Source organism: Coturnix japonica, chromosome 1 (assembly GCF_001577835.2).
Source record: "Coturnix japonica isolate 7356 chromosome 1, Coturnix japonica 2.1, whole genome shotgun sequence".
NCBI classification, from domain to species: Eukaryota; Metazoa; Chordata; class Aves; order Galliformes; family Phasianidae; genus Coturnix; species Coturnix japonica.
In genome coordinates, this window is record NC_029516.1 from 71755299 (window position 1) to 71773395 (window position 18097).

The 18097-nt window shown below is 45.3% G+C and overlaps 1 protein-coding gene across 4 annotated transcripts in view; it reads left to right on the forward strand.

Moving 5' to 3' along the window:
* Nucleotides 1–17132, forward strand: part of GSK3B (glycogen synthase kinase 3 beta) — a 120310-nt gene extending 103178 nt beyond the window's left edge. For 2 of the 4 annotated variants that reach the window (XM_015874814.2, XM_015874838.2), the window contains 3 exons: nt 2114–2300; nt 7149–7247; nt 12381–17125. In XM_015874814.2, the coding sequence (XP_015730300.1) occupies nt 2114–2300; nt 7149–7247; nt 12381–12448 (354 nt within the window). In that variant the 3' untranslated portion in view covers nt 12449–17125. Of the gene's footprint in view, nt 1–2113; nt 2301–7148; nt 7248–12380 lie in introns of all 4 variants that reach the window. The other 2 variants (XM_015874831.2, XM_015874841.1) reach the window with 1 other exon arrangement.
* The last annotated feature ends 965 nt before the right edge of the window (nt 17133–18097 follow it).

Sequence of the window (18097 nt, forward strand, 5' to 3'; positions counted from 1 at the left end):
GGGATGCAAGGGCAGAGTGCTGGTTTGTGTCCAGCTGCCATCTGCCATTATCCCCAAGTCCTTTGTTACAGGTCTGTGCTCCATCCTTTCATCCTCTCAGCTCGTACTGATAGTGGAGGTTTCCTTGGCGCAGGTGCAAGATCTTGCACTTGGCTTTGTTGAACCTTAATTCTCCTGGTCCCACTGCTCAAGCCTGTCTAGGTCCCTCTGGATGGCATCCCATCCCTTGGACATGTCAGCTGCACCCCACAGCTTGGTGTCATCTGCAGACTTACTGAGGGTGCAGTCAACCCCATGTCAGTGTCACTGATGACAATGTTGGAGGCTGTTTGTCCCTGCACTGACCCCTGGGGAACATTGTTTGTTATTGATCCCCATCCAGACATTGAGCCATTGACAGTCACTCTCTGGGTTCAATCTTGCAGCCAGTTCTTTGTCCATCAAACAATCCCCTCATGAAATCCATATCTGTCCAATCTGGGGAGAAGGATGTTGTGAGGTACCATATCAAAGGCCTTACTGAAGTCCAGGTAGATGACATCAGTGGCTCTTCCTTTGTCTACTGATGCAGTGACACCATCATTGATGACAGATAGGTCGGTTGAACAAGATTTGCCCTTGGTAAAGCCATGCTGGTTCTCCTGTATCACCTCCTTGTCTTCCATGCTTCTTAGCATAGCTTCTAAGAGGATCTACTCCTTGATTTTTCCTGGCACAGAGGTGAGACCAACAGATTGGTAGTTCCCTGAGTCATCCTTCTTAAAAATGGGTGTGATGTTGCCTTTTTTCCAGTCACCAGGGACTTCACCTGACTGCCATGACTTTTCAAATATCACTGAGAGTGGCTTTGGTGACTACACAAGCCAATTCCCTCAGCACTCTAGGTTGCATCTCATCAGGACCCACAGATTTGTGAATGTTCTGGTTCCTCAGATATGAACCTGGTCTTCGTTTGCAACCGCAGGGGCATTACTTTCCTTTTCTGATTAGGGTACCCATAGAAGCCTTCCTTGTTCTTCTTGGCACCCCTTGCCAAGTTTCATTCAAGCTGGGCCTTGGCTTTCCTTACCCCATCCCCATGTGGCCCAACAGCTTCCTTATACTTTTCCCACAGTACTTGTCCCTGTTTCCACTGTTTGTGCATTGTCTTCTTGCTTTCCAGTTTGACCAGCAGGTCCTGTTGAGCCATACTAGTGTCTTGCCTCCTTTCCTAACTTCATAGTTCAACATAGTGAGAGGCCATCCAGGTCACCTACATGATAACCTTCTATTTTGTTTGTTATGTAAGAAGAGAGGAGGATGGGAGCATTTTTAAGTGTGTTTATAGCTGTTCTTAGAGCTTTAACACAAAGCTGCAGTGAGGAACTGCTGTGAGCTTTGTGTTGTCATCAGCCCGGGTAAAAGTCTTTTAGAATAGAATAGTTGGTTTTCTTGACACAGCTTTCAGCCTTAGAAATACCAGATGTGCAAGAGTTATCCCATTATAGGAATGACTTGCCAGAATAAGGTTAAGGAAGGAGAAACCTGCAAGTTAGAGCTAGACATTTCCTGCACCCCACCCTCGCTTCCCTTGTTGTTCTCCAAAGTTGAACAGCAGCCTCCATAGCAACAATCTGACCTACTGCCTGCAAAGGTCCATGTTAGTAAGACTTCATTCACTAGCAAAAAGTAAAAAGAAAAATGAAAAGAGAAAAAGAAAAAAAAAATAGTGGGGCCCTATTCAATTTTTGCATTCAGTGAATCCTGCTCATTTGAACCCTTTCTCCCCACCTTCACTCCACCCCATGTGCATGGCTGGTAGCACCTGTGTGTTTTTGTCATGACTTTTGAATGAGTCCCCCCTTCATTCTTGAAGTTGTTTCTCTGAGTGCGCTCCCATGAAGTCTCTTGCTGGCATTGCTCCTTCACTTGAGTGCAAAGCTTGGCAATTAACCCTTTCTCAACCCCAGGAACTGGATTTTCCCATCCTCGCTGGAGGACGTTGATTACTACAAACACAAGTTTGTTCCAGCGCGTTGGGCAACGAGAGGTTTAATTGCTCTGGCTTACTGCTGCTCAGCAAAGGGAAGGGACGTACCCAGACAACCTGTTTCTCCTTGCTTGCTTTTTGCAGGTCTTCCGGCCCCGCACTCCACCAGAAGCAATTGCGCTATGTAGCCGTCTGCTGGAGTATACCCCCACTGCCCGCCTGACTCCCCTGGAGGCCTGTGCGCACTCTTTCTTCGATGAACTACGGGACCCAAATGTCAAGTTACCAAACGGGCGAGAGAAACCTGCACTCTTCAATTTCACCACTCAAGGTAGCCTGCAGGCATTGAGGATCCCTGCTGGGATAAATGTTTGCTGTGATGCACACATCGCACTCTCAAAAGTTAAAAATCAAAAGGCTTACCTTTGCAGTTCAGTGTCTGCAGTCTAGATGATGTGTATGTGTGGAGTACCATGCTCAGTGACCATGGAGATTGGCTTTTCCTTTTGGAGATGTCCCTGTTCCTCCATTCCTGCAGTGCCATGTTGAGGAGCAGTGGATATTAAGGTTGGCAGGGAAGTTTGTAGTGTTGCTGCATATGTTGGTTTTGGATGTGAGATAAATGCAGGAGTGTCACTGTCCAGGTTTTATGTACTGTAGAGTTTATCTGGTATCATACTGACACAGTAAATCAGAAATTAGTGCATGTGATGTCCATCTGCTGAAATGTGCCCGAGCAATGAACTTGTTCTGAATGGCTGCCTTGCAGAACGTAAATCTACTACATGAAAACAAGGGTTTAAAAAAGGATTGGAAAGATCTGTACTAAGTACTTTTAAAAAATCCTTAGAGAAAAAATAAATACACATGTTGGGAGTTTGTCCCTGGTTTCCCCCAGGCAGTGTGGAAACTGCTGAGTAATTTAATCCTCAAGTAAACCCCTCCTTTGCCATCCTAGAGAGTTGATGTGCTCTCACAGTGACTCTTGGGGATGGCAGGAGAAATTGCTTCCAGGGAGAAAAAATGCTTAAGATTCAAAAAAGCAGTTTTCTGTCACTGACAGGTACCAGTGTTAGCGTCTAGAAAGAGAATGCAGGAGAGAGGTTGGCCATTAATACATTTCCAGATGAGCCGTGTTGCTTCTCACAAGCCAAAAAATATCCAAAAACCAACAAAAAAAAAACCCCACAGAATTTGAAGAATAAGCAAATAAAGTGCTTTTAAGACATTAGTTAATAAATGTGCAGTAATAGGTCCTGTCTAGCAGCATTACTACTTATGACCTGAGGATACGCAAAGAGCTTCTGCTGCTCCTGTGGCAATGTGTTGTCATCAGTGGCCCCATCAGAGTGACTAATCCAAAGCAGAAATCACATTTGGGAAACAGATCAGGACTTTAGAAATCAGATATGTTGATAACTCGTGTCACCTCTGGTAATTCTGAAAGCAGTGAAAGATATCCTTTTGTTTTGTATGACATTTGTTTTCAACAGACAGTATTAAATCTTAAAGGAAGTGTTTTATTTGGCTATGGCCAGTTGACCGAAACCCATGGAGTAGGAGGTGGAGAGGGCTTGAAAACAAAGCTGTTAGAAATAACAATATGGATCTGGTGGTTACTGTACTGAATTGATTTTCAGAAAGAACATAGGCATCATACCAAATCTGCTGACATAGGCAGTGGTCTAAGAGAAAGCATGGAGTGTATATGGCAGATAAAGATCGTGGTCTTTGGCTGCCAGCAGTGGTTCTGAGGAGTGTGCATGCCTACTGTAGAGATGAGAGCTGTTAAGAGAGCTTTATCTGATCATTCTTACTGTCTTGTCTCTATTTTTCTTAGTATAAGAACAAATAATATGTGCTAATTAGGACTTAAAAAAAAAAATGATCATGCCCAACAAAGCATCTGTAGTAGCCAGTGCTGCAGTTCAGTGACTCCTAGACCTGCAAGACAGAAAGCACTGAAAGCATTTTGTTTTTTCTCTTAGAAGATGAATTTTTCAAACATCCTGTAAAGTGATTGCCATTTACTAAACTTCTTAGAGCTTCTCAGTGATTCTGCTGGGTCACAAATGTTGCTATCTGTCCATATTAGTTGGCCATTGAAGACTGCTGTGATTCAGCACATAAAAGCGGCTGTCATTGCTCTTTGATGACAAGCGCTTTTATGCCTGGAGTTTTTCAATCAGAAAAAAAAATATGACTTGTGACCTTTAATTATAAAAAGGGTTTTTGTCTTTTCTTTAAAAATAAAACTAATTTTAAAGGAAGACTTGATTTCTGTCCAGGCTCAGTCTCAGCGTGTCCAGAAATCCTTTGTGTGACCTAGTGTCACCTAGAAATGATATTTCTGTTTAGGGTATGCTCAGTGATGAGGTACAGAAAGAGGAGTATGAAACCTGTGTTGATTCCAGCACTCTTCTGCTCTGAAGAGAAACTGCTCTATAAGCTTGTTACACAGAAAGTTTGTTACTGTGACCAAGTAAATGGTACAAAACTAATTCCTCCGAGGCATTCTTGGAGCGCTGAAATATTAAACAGCTCGGTGCTCTCAGTATCATCATTTCCCAGTGCAAGGCATTTTATTGTGTTTGGGGAATGAAGATAATCTGGTGTTCTGGTACAACTGGATATTTTTATTGTAGTTCCTTATTGGAGATGCAGAGTGGCTGTAGGTGTCAAGATTTGATCAGGAGAAAGAGAGCTGTTTCCCCAGCTAACGTGAACCAGAATTGTCTCCTATAAATTATTTGGTATCACTGCTCTGTTCACGTAATTATATTGAAATCTTTATCTGCATTGCCTTGATCACAATACCTTCTTGCAGCAGTACTGGTTGAAATTACCGCAACCCTGAACTGCAGGTTTGATTTAGATAAGCATGCTACAGTTCCACAGCTTGTCCATAGATTGTCACTGAGGACAGACTGTCAGTACCACAGCTCAGACCTTTTGTTCTGCATTGACATGCCTCATTCTCACAGGTATGACAGCCACAAAGATACAGCAGAACAAAAATCCAAATCCTGAAGCAAAGTTATTGTTAAACTCCAGCCAAATAAGTTCCATTTGCGTTGATACTGTCGTCTGAATTGGCACGCTTCTTCTCTTAAGTGTAGTACCAAGGCACTTGAAGCATGCTGAACTTAAGAGGCTTCATACCAGTTAAGACAACACGAGGTTTTTGTAGCAGTGAGCAATCCCAGCCTTGTAGTCTCCGCACATTCCTTCAGGGAGCTTCAGAGAAACATTTGTGCAACAACAACAGCAAAAAGCAGGATGCTCACCATAGCCGGTGCTGTGAAAGGACACGTTCTGGCAGCACTAGAAGAAAGTATAAGAGGAATCAGCCTGTGTCTGAAGTGCCATTGCAGCAGTATTTTTCTGCCGGGTCAGCTGGCTGTTTGGCCGTAGGATTCTGGCTGCAGAGATGCTGTCAGAGGATAGTTGCATCCTTGAGGCACTGCTTAGCACCAAAAGGTAGCAAATGGCATTCAGTTCCCTTGACGCCTTATCACTGCTTCTGTTTGGGCAGCAGTCCCTTACTTCTGCCAGTGATGAACAGGAAAGAATGCGTGGGCAACAGAAACTTTAAAAAGTAATGAAGAGAATGGCACATTTCCTTGTAATAACAGATTTGAGAAGCAGCTTTGGAGAAGATATTAAAGTAGCAGGATTTTCTTCCACAGGGCAGCTGATAGCCAATACAGGATTAAAGTCTAGGTTTGTCACCTGTGGTCAGCTTTGATTCATAGGATTCATGTTTCTTCACTTTATTTTTCCATCAAAAGGAGGCATTTGAATTCTGAACGATATTACGAATATGTGGATTCTGCATTATTCCCATATAAGTTTGAGGATTTGTATTTATATGCTTGTATTGATTATTGAAGCTTTATGGATAGACTAGGTCCAGAATGTAACATTATAATGGATAGATTTGATAGGTCACAGGTAATGCAGCAATTTCTGATTGGTTCCAGACTGGAACTTGTATTCATAAGTGCTTAAATACAGTATCAAAATATGCATTAATAAGAGGCTTATGAACAAGTGAGAGTTGTCTGCATCTTCCCTTCCTAGCAGAAAATGAACTTAAAGGAGAAAAAATCATTAACTAGACCACTGGTCCTTTTAGGCCCTAAATTTAAAGCTTGTGTAAAGGAAGAGAAATGGTTTCTTAGAAACAAACTCCATTAATGTAAGACTGCTTACAGAAGCCCTTGCACCCCCAGAAGTCATAAGTCATCCCTGTATGAGGTGACTGTTCACATCCTTCCCACCGGATGTTGCTTTCTCCAGAGACAGTCACTCCTGATGCTGAGGCAGACAGGACCTGTCTTGTCTTGGCTCCATTCCGCCTTCTGTGAGGCAGTCAGTTCTCCTGGGAGGCTGTCAGAAGATTGTGAGTTGTTGGCAGAGTGTTGCCCTTCACCCTCCCACGGCAGTGGTTTTAAGATGCCTATTTCTCGTCCTGATACACGCTGAAGCTATATTAGATTTGGAGCCTAAAAGCCATGGTTATTTTTTCCTTGATTAATGGCTGTGTCATTTTGTTGTCCATTTAAATTACCCAGCAGTCCCATTCCCTTTGCCTGTCCTTGTACCTTTTAGAGGAGACGGCACCTCTTCTTGACCACGCTCAAAGAGATTGCCTTAAAATTGGGTCTTGGGTTTCCAGGTCCTTGTGAAATACAGCTTGAGCGAGCCAAAGAACTGAACCCCTGGAGCTCTTGGAGCCACTGTGACATCTACTCATTGCTGAGCCAGTGCCCCAAGCAGCATGACTGCTATCAGCATTCATATTGATTGCCAGTGGGTTTGTGAAGGGAATCCTTCCAGTTCTCAAAAGGCAATACAGCATCAGGCTTTTGATAAGCAACAGGCTTGACCAGTTGTTTGCTAACTGACAACCCACTGTCTTTCTCTAGGAAGTAATTCCCTGATGCTGGTACCAGCCTTGTAGTCCTGTCAGCCTTGCTACAGGGATGGCCTTGTTGAATATTGCTGTGGTTTCCCCCTGCTGGTCAGCCAAGAGGAGAAGCACAGTGTGGCCTTTGGCTGTGAAGGGCACACTTTTGCCCCCAGTTTACCTGTTACGGGACAACCCAAGGAGCTGCGCTGCATGCGGGGCTCTTTCTGAATGACAAGCTAACTGTTTGTTCCACCTCCCCTCCAGAACTGTCAAGTAACCCATCTCTGGCTTCGATCCTCATCCCTGCTCATGCTCGGAACCAAGCAGCTGCTTCAACCCCTACAAACGCTACAGCAGCCTCAGGTGAGAACGCGCGCCCGCCTGCCTGCCCTGCTCCATGGCACCATTCCCTGTGGAGGCCCAGGGTGAGCAGGAAGGAAAGGACAGGCTTCTCCAGCCCTGCCTTCTGCTCGGTCTCTGCTCATGGTCACTGGATGCTACCTGTGGTCGCTAACCCACATCCTAACCTGGGCCACTGATACATTTGTTGATGCCTCTTGCCCAGGCTTTCACTGTGAAAGAATAGTTATCTCCTCTGTTTTTTATTTATGTTTTTTAAAACATGTTTATTGTGGATTGTTTTGCACCTGAATTGTGAGCGTTCAGCCTCTCCAAAGTTAGTACTGACTTTGAGCACGATGCCTAGGAGGAGAAGGAGTGACTAGCTTAGTAGTCATGGTCTCTGCAGAGCATGGATGGAGAGGATTTTCCCCATGGGAGAGGCAGAAGCTTACAAAAGTCGGGGTAGGGAGTTGGGTCACCTTGCTCACCGCCTCTCCTCTGTAGCTGCAGTTGCTTCTTACTGAGTTCACCTGTGTTACCTTTGTGCACTCTGAGTTTTGGCCAGCACTGAGCAACTTTCTTTGTTCTGTCTCACTCTCACGTTTCTGTCAGAACCCCTTTACAAGCTCACTGTTGGTCTGCAGCCACTCCAGTTCGTATTATGTTTCCAGCGAAACCTAAAAAGCTGAGTAATATCAGTTGGGAGACTCCCAAAGCAAATCCCAGGTGCTGCCGGATGTGGCAGCGGTGATTCACACGTGGCACTGCGTCAGCCCTGAGTCAGCATGCCAGCAGGCCAAGCTCACTGCGCTTGTGCAACCCGAGGCAGGCTGCAAGATGGGTGTGCTTGCATGTGTGTCTCTTGAACATGTCAGGTCCACTTGAGAAAGGGCAGGGACCTGCTTTTGAGGTGCAGGGTGCTTACTCAGTCATGCAGGAAAATGTCTGCAGGTTGATGTTCCAGTTTCTTCAGTCTTGATGTGCTCGGTCCAGCCACTGCTGTACAGAAAGCATTTTCATGGTCCCTTTTAGACAACTGGAGCCGAATTGGAAGATCAGGCTTCTCTCTAAAAACGTGGCATCAGCTGGTAAAAGATAGAGCCTGTATAATTGATGTGGTTTGAACTTAGGAGAAAGCAGATTTGCTCTTTTAGGATTTAGTATTTTTGTTTCGTACACTTGGCAGTGTTTTGCAAATAGTCATGTTCTCTGTTTCCCTTCTGTGTGCATCTGTTGCTCAATAAGTGAGAAAAAAAAAACAGATAAAGTAGTAAAATGGATGGAAGAACTACAAAGTACAGACAGGGAATTTGACTTTAAAGTCCTTCTGAAAAATCCCTTCACTTAGTGTCATTTTAATACCTTTCTGAGGAGCTGCTCTCTTTGCTAAGATGCAGCAGTCCTGTGGGGTGAACTGGCTTAGGAACAACTGTTTTCACCCAGTACTTCCACTCCAGTACACAGAAGGGGGAAAATGCATTAGCCTGAATCCTAGAAGTGCCTGAAATGTGAAATGCACTAAAAGGAAAGAGAAAAAATAACTCTTACCTTATTGATGTCAACATGTGTAAGCCTCCTGTTCACAAGCAGTACTCACAGCTGGCACAGCACATCCTACTCTTAGTTCACCAGAAAACAGCCTTGCAGCTTGGACAGAGGCTGTGTAATTCAGTAAGGATTGAGCAACATGCAGTGTTGTGTTTCTGCTGCACAGCTGTTTTGTAGTTCCGTGCTCACGTGGGGCTCTCAGCAGGCCTTGGGAATTTCAACAGAATTACAGTTTTAAGATTCAGTCCCATATGAGGTTGTGTTAATCTGTTTTGCTTTGCATGCTGATGCCTCACCAAGCAAACACCTCTGATTGAAAGTGTCCCCTTTCCCCTTGTATATTCCGCAGCATTAAGTTCATAGCTGCTAAAGCAACATGGGAGCACCTCTCCCACCTGACCCAGGGCAGCCTGACAGGCAAAATGTGAACCTGTGCGAATAAACAGTGCAGGTTCAGAAACTGTTTTGAGCAGGGAAGAGAACAAACTCACATCAAGTTTGAGAAATCCCCTATGACTTCTGTGGCACAAAAAGGAAAAAGGAGTTGAAAGTGATTGGCCCTGCTGGAAATGGTGTGCTGGCTTTCTGTGAATCACAGTGGTGATTGATAAAAGGAGCTGTGTGGCTTTGTACACGTGGATGCTGACTTGATCAGTCCAGAGGAGGAAGACAGCTCACAGCCATGTAGCCACACCAAGCTGAGCAGTTTACCTGTTCGTGTGACAGCATTTTTCTTCCTGGCTTAGCCAGCAGCAGCAGCTACCCCTCTGTTAGCAGTGCTAGGATGGGAAGGGTGTAATTGCCATCTGCAGGGAGCTGTGCCAGCTGGGATGCTGGGGTTGTCGTCTTAGGCATCCTGCTGTGCTGATCCCGTGTAATCCCAAATGAGATGGTGTGCCTGAACTTTCAGCAATAAAACAGATTAGAGCTAGTGTCACCTGCCAGTGTGGGGTGGTTGAAAAGGCCACAGTACTACAGTAAGTAAGATTTAGTGCAAGTATGATATTTCCATTGTAAGAATTGTGGACAGCTCTGCTTTCTTAGAAGAGGGGCAGGCAGTTTTCATGCATCCATGGCAGCTACAGGAGAGCAACTCGTACATGTCAGTCTTAGAAGTTCTGCACTGAGCCCAGCATTTCGCCTTCAGTAGACACTGCAGGACAAACAATCCCTTCTCATCCTTGCACTCCTCTCCTCTGTTGCCTTGTGTGGACTCCTGCACCGTTTGCACTTCTGTTTCTCTCTTTGTCTGTCAGTGCTCGAATTCAGCCAGCTAATGCTGTCATTAGTGTTAATGGGTTTTCTCAGACTGAGTTGGTGGCTCTGTCTTTGAACCGCAGTTCAATTTTTCCTTTCTGAGATGTTTCTGGGGAGCACCACGTACCCTCTTAGAAAGTAAGAGGTATTCCTCAAGGGCAGCAGCTGAACTGGCAGAGAATATATTGATTACTTTTTCCCTCTGCTTATAAGAAGTTCAGAAGTAGCTGCCACTTAAACCGTGCTGTGGTTTCCTTGCCACACACAGAGGTGTCAGGCGGGTGGGTTACAGCAGGGCATGCCCTAACCTCAAGCCACAGGCTGCTACACTCACCTGCCCCTAGAGAGCTCTGTACCAGCTCGTAGCTTCAGTCCCTAGCACAGCTTCCACAGCAGCACAGCCAGCAAAGCAAATTTTCTGCAGTTTAGTGGTGTTGCTGAAGGTGTAGGTTTTCTTCTCCTGGTGACAAGGAGTAACTGAATGCCCAGAAACCCTCATGCTCTGGTTGTGCTCTTTTTCCAGCAGAGAGATGCTGGAGCAAGCCCTGCTCTGCTCCCCAAACACTACATCCACAACAGGCTGCAGAGTCACAGTGCTGCATTTTCTTGCAGGTTCTGAGTCAGTGCAGCCCCTTAGCAGCCTGTGCTTTGTCCCAGCTTGGGTGGGCTGTTACACAGTGTACTGAAAAGCCCCGTGTCAATGATCCAGGGCTGCATCACCATTTCTTTCTGACCCTATGCTGGATGTATTTCTCAGAAACTCCCCCATTAGTGTGATGATAAGAGGAACATGTGTTACGTGTTACATGAAGTAGCTCCATCCCCTTCTTTCTTTATCTCTGCTCAGTAGCAGTGTAATAATGTTTCAGCCTCTGCTGTCTTCAGGAGTGGGAGATCAAAAAACACATTTTTTTTCACCAAATGAAACACACACACTTTTTGTTTTTGCACAGAGAAATCCTCTGCCAACATTACAGGTTCCAGCTGGACCGTTTGCATCAGGCACAGATGTTGTATTAGCTGGGGTTTATCTCTACCTGCACATCAGGCACAGTTGGAGGCGTGACTCAGCAAGAAGCTGAGAGTCAGTTTCCACTTCACATTTCCTTGGTCATCATTAGTTTGCAAGCACGTGTGGTCTGGGAGCTGCTCCTTGACAGCAGTTCCCCACCTAGATGGGATATCCTAGTGTGGGTCACTTCGGTATGGGGGGAAAGGGAATGGGAAACTTTCCCAGCATAGTGTTATCATCCTGTGTGCACAGAAGGATTTCCCTTTCTTCCTACACATTCCTTTCCATACAAGCATCACACCCTCTCTCCTTTGTCCTTTTTGTTCCTGGATGCCAGTGCTGGTTTGATTGCCTTTTCTTGTTGCCATCATATCTGTGTGTTACTTTATTTGTCCCTCAACCGGTGCACTCCATTTCTGAACTCTCATTCACCCCATCGCCTTTTGCTTGTGGCTGCACTTCTAACTGTGGTCAGGTTGGAGTGTTTCTCTGCTGGAGAAGCATTGCTGCACCCCACCAACCCCACTTGTATTTTGTCCTGTCATTTCTGCTGGTCATGCTGACCTTCATCAGTTGGTAAATGTGTTCTGTCCTCTGTGAGCTCTTTTCCTTGTCTTCCAAATGCCCCTCTTTTCCACTCTGCCCTCTTCTGTACTGAGATAAAAGTCACTTTTTTCCTGTTGCAGTATTGATAGCTGTGTGACTAACCTTAAATTAAGTGAGAGGAATGCACGATGCTCTCTTTAGGAAACCTCACTGAATATCTTTCCCTGCTCGTGTATTTGCTGTCAAGTATTCCCTGTTTCACCTTTTGTCCTCTTTCCCTTTTTGTGGCTGTGCTGATCACATCCTGCATAGGACGGCTCCACATGAAGTCAGTGCATTTTTTCCCCCTCCCAGTTCTTCTAATATTCAGAAAGCTTTTGCTTTTTCCATGGAGAGCACCAACTGTGTGTGGTTATTTGGCCATCATACTGTTCTGTCATTCTCAGTATGTTCAGATGTTTATTAGCATCTTGGCTCTTGCTTTGCTGCTTTTCCTGCCCTATTGAAGGCCTGCCCCAGTTTGTTGGGGCAATGTGGTCCCACCAGGAGCTGAACACAGTCGGATGTTAGTGTGCTGAGATGGTGTGGTCCCACTCAAAGCCCAGCTCTGCCCAGACCAAATAGCTCTTTATACACCCAAGGAGGGCATCCTGCCTCAGTAGCAGCACGGTGGTGGGATTTGGGGTTTTCCCTGTGCGGGATATGTCACGGCTGTTGTTGCAAATGTCTGTATTCTGGAGGTAATGCTGGTTGTTCTTTCTTTCTTTCCTTCCCTCACCTGTCATTTGCAGATGTTAATGCAGGAGAACGAGTTCAGACCAATAGTGTAGCTACAGCATCAGCCTCCAACTCCACCTGAACCGGTACCAAGCAGCCAGCTGCACAGGAAAATCACCAGTAATTTGAGTCTTGCTCAGCAACACTGGTCACATTTGGAAAGAAAATTAAAAAGAGGAAAAAAAAAAAAAAAAAAGCAAGCAACCAACCAACCTGTTCATTTTAGTGTTCAATTTTTTATTATTATTATTGCTGTTCTTATTTAACCTTGTAAAATACCTATAAATACGAACCAGTTTCATTGTATCTCACTCTGCAGGGTGTCCGGGGCAGGGACTTAGGTGGGGGGGAGGAGGGAACGCGGAGCAATACAACACACCGGTGTCTCTCCCCTCAACAATCTCTTCATGTTGGAAGTTTGCTGTTGTGTACTTCAGAACCAGGACTCTTTGCCTCATGCCCTCTCCCACAACGGAAAGAAAGGAAAAGCAAAACAAAACAAAACAAAAAACGAACCCCCAAACCTCATTCTCTGCTGAAGTTCTTTTTTTTTGTTTCTTTGGGGTTTTTTTTTGTTTTTTTTTTTAACCTCTTTTTTTATTTTCTTTTTAAGTGAAGTTTCGGACTTTGATGTAGTGCACAGCTTGAATTTGGTCGGGAGCTTAGCAGGGGTCATTCAGCAGAGCTCAGCAGTTCGGTGCCAGCGAATCCACGCCCCGACTGACAGCTGCCCTGGCTGGCATGGTAGGACATAGGCTGCCTGGGGGAGGGGGGAGGCTTACGTGTGTCTTAAGGCTTGAGCTGCTAGTGGCAGACTTTCCTTTCACAAATCAGTGCTAGTGATGAAGAGACCTGCAGCTTCCTTCCGGGAGGAGCCCCTGGCACAGCTCTATATAGTATAATACACACACAGGTGGAGGCGAGCGGTTGTGTTGGAGGCTGAGAGGTGCCGCCGCCTGAGCGATCGGTCCAGTCCCAATTGGAATAGGCTTCCCTGTCCTGAGCTGTACAGGAAAAGGACACCGGGATTTATAATGTGAACTGTAACAGTCTTCTACTGGTTTATTTTGTAATATTTTTTAACCGCAGCTTTAACTCGCAGGATGCCACATTCTACGGTAGCTCTGATTTTAAATCCACGGCTAGAGTCTGTATTTAAATCTCATCTTTTTAACCTCTTTGCTTTTTTGATCTCTATTTATTGATGCGCGTTGCCACGTTGCCATTCTGTTTTTACATGGGTAGAATATTAATAAACTACACATCAGAGTGCTATCAAACAGTAATTGTACCTGCTGACTTGTAGGAAAGCTGGCTACATATGAGTGTGTGTGTATATATATTATATAAATATATACATGTATACATAGAGACGACACTGTTTTATTTTATTTTCTCTACAATCTTGCAGCAGTCTGACCGAAGAGTGAGGCGGGTGCTTGTTGTAGCCCAGGCTGCGCGTTTCCCCCCCCATGAGGACGAGTGGCTCACGGTCCCACCTCTGGCCCATCCCAGGCAATATCCCCGGGAAGACAGGCAGAGGAGCCCCCCTTGCCTTGTGCTCCTTAGGAGCCGCCTCGGTGCTTACCAGCCCTGTCTGACCTGAGGGCTTGAGATGGGCTGTTGGTTTGGGGCAGCGTTTGGCCCTTTGTGTGGCCTGGGAGCAGCTCCAGCAAACCTGGTGGCTGCGGGGCTCTGCTCACGGCTTTCACTCTGTGTTTCACCCCGTTTGTGTGGGGTTCTTGGGAAGCTCTTCTTTGAGCCCTGCCCTCCCTGTCCTACCCGATAACCATGGGTTCGGGGGAGGGAGGAGCAAATGCCCACCCTGAAACCATTAAGCCCTTACGTTATGCCCCACGTCAGTTGACCATCGGGGGGGGAAAAGCATTTCTGTGCTTTGCAGTGGCCATTCCTAAATTGTGGCTGATTGTAGAGGAAGGCACGCGGCCTCTTCAGAGCTGAAGGCTTTCTATATCCTCCCCGCGTGACGCAGTTCAAAGGGCTGAGAGTGTCCTAAGGACGGAACGCGGCTCACGCAGGTAAGTGCAGGGGCTCAGCAGAGGCTCAGCCAACCAAGTAGTGCAGGAGACCCGCAGAGCAGGGCGCAGTGTGGATCTGCTGCAGGACAAGAGCGCTGGGCCATCGCCTGTAGGCGCCGCTGCTCAGAGGCAGATATAGATGATTGAGAACAAAAAATGGCTGCTTGTTCCAAGAAATGTGGCTTTTCTTTTTCTTTCTTTCATCTCTTTTTTGGTTCTTCTCCTTCCATTGAAGCCTGGCGGAGCAGAGTGACAAGCGTTGCTCCCGTCCTGTGCCGTGTCTGTGTGCGCTGTGTGGGTGTCAGCCGGGGGTCAGGGCTCCCTGGCCTGAGGAGTTTGGTTTGTTGATTCATTTCTTTTTGTCCCAAGGATCATGGCAGGATCAGCGACTCTTTTATACGGTTATCACATCCACGGCTTTGAATTACCTTCTTTTTTTTCTTTCTTTTTTTGTAAATAAGAAGAAAAAAACACAAAAAAAAAGAAAACACAAAAAAATACGCAGGAAAAGTTAAAGGAAAAATAAAATAAAGGAAATCACGAAGCTCCTCACCAAATTCAAGCTTGTACATGATTATTTTTGGTTGTTTTTAAATCCTGAGTTTTATTGTTTTGTATGTAAATATGTGGACCCAGGAACTGTTATTAATGAGCAAAAAGTTACCGTTCAGGGCAGTGATTCTGTTTAATAATCAGACAAAATGTAGACGAGCTTTTTAAAGCCATATAGTTTTAACTCTGTACAGTAGGTACCGGCCTGTATTATTGTAACAATAACTCTAGCGATGTATAGTGTATCTATATAGTTTGGAGTGCCTTCGCTTCCATGATTTGTTGAATTTTATTTCCCCTTTTTTTTTGTTGGTTTTTTTACTTTATTTTATTTTTCTTTCCCCCCTCCCCCCTCCTGTATTAACAACATCCCCCACACAACCACATCTCCGCTCCCCGCTTTTGATTCAGAGTGCTGGCAGGTTTGGGTGGTACCTGATCCCGAGCGGAACGAAAGGAAACCCTCCTGGCCACCCCATCTCACCCGAGCCATGGCTGTGCTCTGGATGTCCCCGGTTCCCCCTGCCCTCCTCCCCTCTAGCAGTGACCGGTTTCATTCTCCACTCGCTCGCCCTCAGCAGCTCCATGGCTGGCGGCCGAGCTTGGCTTTGCTCGTCTTCCCCCTCCCCCCGCCATCAATGGTGGATCCTCTGCCATCATTGATGGATGCCCCCACCATCGTGGGTGAAGGGCCCTGTGCCGACATCGGTGATTTGACCTCACTGTTGTCGCTGGGCCCTGCGGGGGCTCTCAGAGCAGGGGGCTCCTCACCGCATCCCCTCCCCACAGTCACTTTTGGTTTCTTAAGATGGCAAGTTGAACATGACTCTTGAGTTCTTGCACCCAGCACGAAGGCCTTGTTTCTACAATTTAGTCCGCTTGTGTTGACTACCCGGTTAGTGTTCCACCTGAGGTTGTCTTGAATGGGAAAGCACTTCACCCTGTACCAAACCAAAGGTTGCTGTTTTGTTTTGGAGCATCTTGCGTTCATTCCGGTGAAGCAGAGGCTGCACTTTTTCTGGTGACACAAAAGGTCAGTGACGTCACGTTGCTGTTACCCTCTTCCCTCCACCTGGGGCTCGGTTTTGACAGCGTGTGGTCTCCATCTGTCCTCTTGGCAACGCGTAGGTCTCTGAGATGGAGCCAATGGTGATCGGGGTCCCCTCTGGGCACCCGATTCAGACCCTGCTGTTCTTAATGTTAATTAACTTACCTACCTTACTAGTGGGAAAAACAAAACCAAAATGAATGGCAAAAGAAAATTGGCTGATGGCAGATCCCTGCTCACTTTCTCCGGTTGATGACAAGCAAAGCTTTGCCTACAGCAGTGGCAGGTTACCTGTGATGTGCCACTGCTGAGCAAATCCAACCCCCCAGCTCATTGGTCCCCTCTCCATAAAGCAGACGGGCCCCTGCTCCAGGTCTGCCTTTGTGAGTCGGGGAGAGGTGCCTGGGTCCCAGCTCCTTCCCACAGGGCTCTTAGTTTTTGTTCCTAGTTCCGTTCCGTTTTGCCACCCTGCAATAACAGCAAAACGACCAGAAAGGAAAAAACAGTACCTAAGGGGTTAGCTTGAGAAAAGTAGCTTCCTTGTGTTGGTCTTTCTCAATTTATTTTTAATATATATATATATATATATACGTACATATATATATATATATAAAATATATTTATATATATATAATTTGCTTGCCTGTAAAATTTGCGTTCATTAATGTGTTGCTGATGGATCACTCGGGCCTGTACACACCGATCAGTGTGAACCGCTTCCATCTTAAAAACGAATCTAAAATATATATATATATATATTAAGGACTGTGGGTTGTATACGAACTATTGCATACACTTGTGCAAATCTGTCTTGATTTAAAGGAAAAGCAAAAACCTGTATAACATTATTACTACTTGAATGCCTCTGTGACTGATTTTATTTTTATTTTTCATTTGAAATATAAACTTTTTGGGTTTTTTTTTTCTGTTTTTTTTCTTTTTATTTTATTTTTTTTCTTTTTGTGGAAAGTAATGCTTAATGTTTTATTATTTCCACCCCCCCCCTCCCCGCCCCGTTCCCCCTTGTAAATACGTTTTGTTCTGTGTGACTCGGTTCGGAAATAGTTACCTGGTACTGTAATTTGCATTAAATAAAAAGTAGGTTAGCCTGGAAATGGAATTGAAAACTCCCAAGTGTGTGGTCTTTATTTCAAAGTCCTGCCCCCCTGCCTTCCTCATCCTCCTCTTCCTCCTTCTCCTTCTCTGCCCCTTTTGTTCCTCAGCCCCACACCTTGTTCCGCTCCGCGAGAATAGGTGGACGTGAATCTTTGTAAGAATAATGAACGATAAAAATAGAAAAAAGAAAAAAAATTAATAAAAATAATAATTAAAAAAAAAATCAATAAATCATGAGAAATAAATCATGAGAAATAAGCATGTTTTCTTCAATGAGCTGTGTTACTCCGCGATACTTCTCCAAGAGGTGCCAGCTTGTCTCTGATGACGTTTGATTTGATGGAGAGAGGAACCCTGGGACACAAGATCTCAAATTGCAAACCAAGCGATTCTTCCTTTCCTGTCCACCTATAGATACTAAACTGGTACCGACCTGTGTCCATCCGCTGGCTTTGGGTACTGCGCTCATCCTTCCTTCCTTCCTTTCTTCCTTCCTCATTTGGTCCCATCAGTAACGTTCTTTGGTGGTGATTTGTAACGTTTGTCCAGTGGACCGTTCCTCCAGCAAATCAGCACCTCGCTATCTCTCAGTTGGGTTTCCGGTACTGGATAATGTGTGTATTAAACATGACATGTCTATTAGCGCAAAAGGAATAAATAAATTAAAAAGAATAAATAATTAAAAAAAAAAAAAAAAGAAAAAAAATTCCTTTTTTTTTTCTTTTTTTTTTTTTTTTCTTTTCTTTTTTTTCTTTTTTTCGGGCTGGCTGACCTGGCCAAATCCATCCTGTTGCTTATCCTAAAGGCTCGATGCGAGGTCATGTGACTGCTGCTTCAATAAAAACAAGTTTATATTGCACGGCGGCTCCTCTGGCTTTGTTTGGGGATGTGAGGGGTGGCAGCTCTGCGGCCAGGCTCGGGGTGCTGCCCATACACGGGCTGATGTGGAGCCCCGTGGGGCGGCTGTGTTTCCCCA